At 32.8% G+C, this 6,000-nt stretch overlaps 1 protein-coding gene across 2 annotated transcripts in view; it reads right to left on the bottom strand.

The window, feature by feature from the left end:
- Positions 1-816: 816 nt before the first annotated feature.
- The window catches only part of PLOD2 (procollagen-lysine,2-oxoglutarate 5-dioxygenase 2), a 161,431-nt gene continuing 156,247 nt past the window's right edge, over positions 817-6,000 (bottom strand). For both annotated transcript variants that reach the window (XM_053710008.1, XM_053710009.1), the window contains 4 exons: positions 3,455-3,559; positions 2,404-2,550; positions 2,201-2,326; positions 817-1,357 (listed from right to left, as the gene is read on the bottom strand). In XM_053710008.1, the coding sequence (XP_053565983.1) occupies positions 1,202-1,357; positions 2,201-2,326; positions 2,404-2,550; positions 3,455-3,559 (534 nt within the window). In that variant the 3' untranslated portion in view covers positions 817-1,201. The remainder of the gene's footprint in view (positions 1,358-2,200; positions 2,327-2,403; positions 2,551-3,454; positions 3,560-6,000) is intronic.

The following is a 6,000-nucleotide window of genomic DNA, read 5'->3' as shown; positions in this document are numbered from 1 at the left end:
TTTATGGAAGAAATATATTTGGTTTATTTTAGGTTTACTTTTTGTAATGTGTTTTGACTACACTAAGAGATTTGGAGCACGCGCAAGATATATGCTGTCAAAATGAGCTGTCACTCAAGTTCAGGGCAGTTTTTCAAATGTATCAAACATTGTTTCGAAGGATATTTATTTTTGTTTGTTTTCTGCATAAATTACAAAGTGGTGCAAAGTGACAACATTTTACATTTATATTCTAATTTTAATTCATGTTGTTTACCATGTACATATAAAAATAATAACTTTTTTGCATTCTGGTTGGAATTATATATATATATATATATATATATATATATATATATATATATATATATATATATATATATATATATATAAATATATATATATATATACACACACACACCTCACACACAAAGCACCATAACTGATTTTAAATTCAGTTTGTGAAAAGTTGTGTTAACTAAGTAATAAAAGCATTTTTTGTAGGGCTAGTGCTACAAAAATATTATATTATTCAAAATGGTTTAAATCTATCTCCAGAGGAGCTTGCAACATATAACAAACACTTTCCAGACATATCTCAAGCTGGCCATATGCATTGTTTATATGCACATATAAGCAGCCAACATGTTGGCATATGGGCATACACAGCACATAATGGTGCTTGAAATACATGGGCAAGAACCTCCAAAACACTGTAAACATGAACAAATCCATAATTGAGAAATGTGCAGGAACTCCAAGCTTCCATTCAACCAAGCCAAAGTGAAACCCACCCGACTTTAACATTAAGCTTTAAATAATCTTTACGTACTGAAATCTCTACAACCTGATTTATTGGAATATTTATAAATAATTTGTCAAAAGTAAAGTGAACTTGGAAATTGACAGTTGAAAAGCACCATTAAATTACTTTCGTTAACAAGTCTTCTAATGATTACAGGACTTTCAAAAACTATTTTAGGAAATTCTAATTATAGAAATCTTGACCTAAAAAAAACTTGGGGTACTATTTATAAAAAGTTTATTTTAGAGTTATGCTTCATTATTTTTAAATATCCATTTTGCCAGTATACTGTTTTGAGAATAAAACAGTGGCAGCTATCGTTTGGAAGTTGTTTTTTTCTATAAATAAACATTGCTCATAAAAAAATGGTCTTTGGTTTTTCTCAGAAATCAGATTTAAAATGTTAAAACTTAAAGTTTATGGATCTATAAATGAAACTGCAATATATCTTGTTCCGTTGGTAACAGGAAGTCCTTCGTGTAAGTGTGTAAGTCGCCCTGGGTGCATGAAACTCCAGCCTTTTCTTGGAGAGTCAAGGGAACAGTTGTATCTAGCAAATTTACATCCACCTCCCTGAAAAAAAGCAAATAAATACATAATAAATAAAACTTTAGCATACATATTTTTTGTGCATTGTACTAATTTGTCCTAAAAGTTAAAAGCAGAAATCTAAATGTATTAACACACACTTATGTATACTTATGTATACACATAAATAAGCTACTACCACTCATACACTTTGAAAACAGGGCCCCCATTTATCAAATGCCGGCCGGGCAGACAAGGAACCTATTTGCCAGTAGGGTTACCACCTAGAGGGTAGTTTACTGAAACAACCGGTATTTTTAAGGCTGAGGTGAAATTTGAAAATGAAGCATAACTATAGAAATAAAGATGATATCAATGAAAACTTCTAAGTGTGTTAGAATCTAATCGTAAAATAATGATTATTTAATAACAGTTCTAGCAGCTTTAGTTCCTAAATTATGCTGTAAAATTTTTTATGCTAAATTATGCTAATCAACATGGCCGGTGTTTTTTTCCAGAAAAGGTATCAACCTTATTCGTCTGGCATCACGGTGAGAGGGCAGCATCAACTCATGCAGTCATTCCCTCTGTTCTTGTGCAACCAATCACGTGAAAGCAGGACTTGTCAAGTGATTAAACTCTGCCACCGCAAGGATCTTAAGACCAATTCTTCTTAAATAGGGTTGCAGGTTGGGCTCTGAAGCTGCAATCACAGTGTGATAAAAGGAGCCCAAAGACAAAACTAAGCAAATGCAAATACATATTTATAGACAAACATCCTACACATATTTAATTATTGAGTGTGCTTTGTAAACTTAAAGTATGCAAGTGTATTATACCTGTTTATTTTAGCTTGCAGTTGCTTTCATTATGCAGTAACAAACGTACCTGAAAATCAACACCTTTTTTGTTGAGTGCAATATTAATGGTAAAAGTTGATGCATCATGGTGGGGTCTCAGGTATGATTGCCGTTCAGGAGTGTATTTCACTACAAAATTCAGCATTGCATGTCCCTAAAAATGATAGCACTCTATTAGTTAAATGTTCTAACCAATATGTAATAGATACGGTTAATAATAAGTGTTCTTACCTTTGTATAGTAGCCAGCAAAGACTTTTAGTGTGACGGGTGCAATATATTCCCTGATGAAATGAAGCCATTCTAATTCCATTCCAATCTGTTTCATGTGGATATCATCAGTTGGCACATTTTCATATCCTCCAGCAATTCGCTTATCCTAATTATAGACAAATATAATGTACATTCTTCATTTCGTTAAAGTAGAAATAGGTAACAAAATTGTACAGTAGACAAGTGCAAATTATGTTTAATAGATATGCATACTTTCAAATTATACCTAGGAGTATTAAAAAATGAACTTGCATATAGTATTATGTTATTACTGCAAAAGGCCTATTTGCCACTCACAAGCTGTGGCTAAAGGAAATTTGGGAAGAGGAGTTGTCATACAAATTTGCTGTGTTATGATACAGAATATGTAATTCTGTAAGATCGAAAATTAGCTGCTATAGTCTGCAAATCAGTTTTCAGACCATAATTACCCTAGATATTATTTGAATTAACTTTAAATAGCTTTATGTATAGCTGATAGTTTTTTTAAGTGAGAAAAAAATTTTTGTCTATAATTTGGGAATCACTTTGAAATTAATACAGGATTACGCTGCTCAAAAATGTTCAAAGATGTATATGAAAGAACAGAAGTTAAACAGGTTATATTTTTACCATTAAAAGGGTCAATGAAAAACATTATGAAGTGAAACTAACAGGAAAAGCATGTTTTGATACAACTGATAAAAAGGTATCCGTTGCCCACTGGTGAATAGGAACAGATCCCAGATAAAAGGTTGATGTGTTTAGTGTGGGATTAGCAATAAAAAGCATTGCAATACTTTTTGAAATAATATCAGTTAGATGAAACAGATATGATAGTGTCCCTTAAACTTGTTAAAGACCATCAGTACATTAAATACATTGCATAGTCCTGTGATACTGCCATATATAGTCATCCAGATGCTTCTCAATGTTGTGTGGCAACCCCCCAAGCCAATAATGAAGGTTGCAACATCACTAGGCAATCAAAAACATGCAAACTACTTTGTTAAGGGTTAAAGTGTGCTTACTAAATTTCTTGAACCAGACCACTCTCCATAGTTTTCCATTTCTTCTACAAGTTCATCACATGCCTTTTCAGAAAATACTGGAAACCAAAAGACATCTGGGCAGGGCTGCAAATAAAATACAATATAATTAAAATATATAACTAATTCCACAGAGCATTAAAACGTGGCAGCAGCAAAAATACATGGAAAGGCCACACAAGGTTTAGTAAACTTGCCTAAAATAAGCTGCTTACATTGAGCGTTTAAAGACATGAAAACTGGAAAAGAGAGTTTTTCTGGATCACAGCTTGTGACTGTGCCTCTTGTAAGAGGGGATGAAAAAAACATACATATGGATCATAATGAAGAGTAGATTAGAAAAGGAAGTCAGGCAAAAGTATTTTTATTGTTGAAAATCAGTTTAAAAGAGCACTATGTACAGTAGAATTAAATAATTGCAAACACGCAATAAAAAGATAATGCAATAGTACTTACTTTTAAGCAGTAGAATATTTTCTAGGAAATTTAAAAATTAATACAATTTCCCCTCCCCTTGTAACACGTGACAGACATCAGCCAATCACAAAATGTATATACATATATACTGTGCACTTTTGCATATGCTCAGTTGGAGCTGGAGCTTTAGAAATTATGCATATAAAAATAATGTGCACATTTTTGTAATGGATGTATACTGGAAAGATTTTTTTTTAATTACATGCTTTATCCAAATCATGCAACTTTAATTTGTACTTATTTAGTGTCCCTTTAACGAAGTGAAGACAGGGGAAATAATATATGTATAAACCAGGGACGAGATTACATATGTGGAGTAAGTTTCAGTGTAACCTCACACATCAGGTTAATCACATAAACCACGCCGGCAGATGGTAGTTTATTGTTAGATTAGGGGATTTTTTTATTTAACAGGGGTATTAGAATAGGAATAACTTTTTTTATTTTGGATAATTTTGGTTTGAATAATTTTTATTGAGGTCAAAAACATAGTACATCTTGTATATGAGAAATCAAAAAATATACGAGTGTAGAGCAAATATAGTATACATACTGATAGAAAAAAAAATAAAAGTACACTTATATTTGTGGCACCACAACATGATTGGGATATACATTAAAGGATCTCAACCTCACAATTTTATCTTTTTTGTGCTTGAAACATTTATCCTTTACATTTAATATACCAACAAATAAATGCTGTTACAAAAAATCACAAAGATAAGCAAAAAGAACACATTGGTCGTAAGAGCCACATCAATAAATCAATCCTGTTGCATCACAGAACAAACAGACCTCACATTTTTTGATTTTTTTTGTAACCTTAGTACAACATAAAATGTAAAAGCACTGGCATATAATAGTGAACAAATGTACAATCTATAATGAAAATCATACGCTCTAATAAGGGGGGAAAGTGCAGTATACTACTAGGGAAACCACAGAAGTAACTACTGGAGAATACCAGAGTACTTTAGGATGGGGGAGGGGAAGGGGGAGGAAGGGGGGGCGGATGTCAATCTTATGGCATAGTAAAAATTCGACCAAGGTTCCCTATATGGCTCCTAATATAAACTAAAACACTTGCTTTATTTAGCTTCACACTGCACTATGACAGCAAAATGTATAGCTGCCGATCTAAATTTATCCAAAAACTTTTGTCCCAAAGAAATAGCTATAATTTTGGTATTATATAACAGTGGAAAGCTGTTAAGGTAACTACCAATTACAGATAAGAAAAAAGTTATATATGTGCTGGTAAGAAAAGTATTATAAAGCTCTAGCTGTTAAAATAAAGGACCTGCAGTCCCGAGACAAATAAAGTCAGGCCAAGTCCAACTTCAGTAAAGAACCTAACTCCAACTATGCTAACCCCCTAATAAAAGGAGATTATACAGTGATCCAGCAATTGGGCATGGGCCCTATACCCAACTGCAGTGGAATTTATCAAACTAGAGATTATAAAGGTCCTAACCATAAGCTATTCTTGTCCCTATCATATCCAATCTTGTGGACACATAAGAGGGTTAGCTATGTTTATGAGGAAGCTCATGAGGCTGTTGGTCTAGTAGAGCTATATAATAAAGCAGAAAATATTGTGTCAACAGCATATATCTAACCAATAAAGATTTACACGCATAGGGATGTTTGTCAAACAAGTTAAAGAAATATCAGGGCTATTATAGGAAAATCTGGCAGTGAAGTTCCAACAAAATTACATAAGTGAACTAGCTTATACCCAAGGGTAACTTAAGGGCACAGGAAAATTCTATATGCAATCTAATATTGCAAATAAATTTCAAATAAACAACATCCTTGCAGCACACTAAACATCAAAAGTGCAAGGTAATCAACTTGTATTAGGCTGCAAACCTATAAACATTTAGTTAAAAAAGAATTTTTGAAGGTAAAAACTGCAGTAAGAGCCTATAGATAAACTGGAGTATTAATGAGCCCCATGTCTTCTATAGTTAACCCTTCTCATAGTAAGTTAAAGTCATTAAGAGGCACACTGTCAGTCTTTCACTCTGCCTGTGTTGTTGTAGTAACGG

The sequence above is a fragment of the Bombina bombina genome, chromosome 4, assembly GCF_027579735.1.
Source record: "Bombina bombina isolate aBomBom1 chromosome 4, aBomBom1.pri, whole genome shotgun sequence".
In the NCBI taxonomy this organism is placed as follows: domain Eukaryota; kingdom Metazoa; phylum Chordata; class Amphibia; order Anura; family Bombinatoridae; genus Bombina; species Bombina bombina.
Note: the sequence above shows the minus strand (reverse complement) of the source record. Positions and strands in the feature narration are given on the sequence as shown.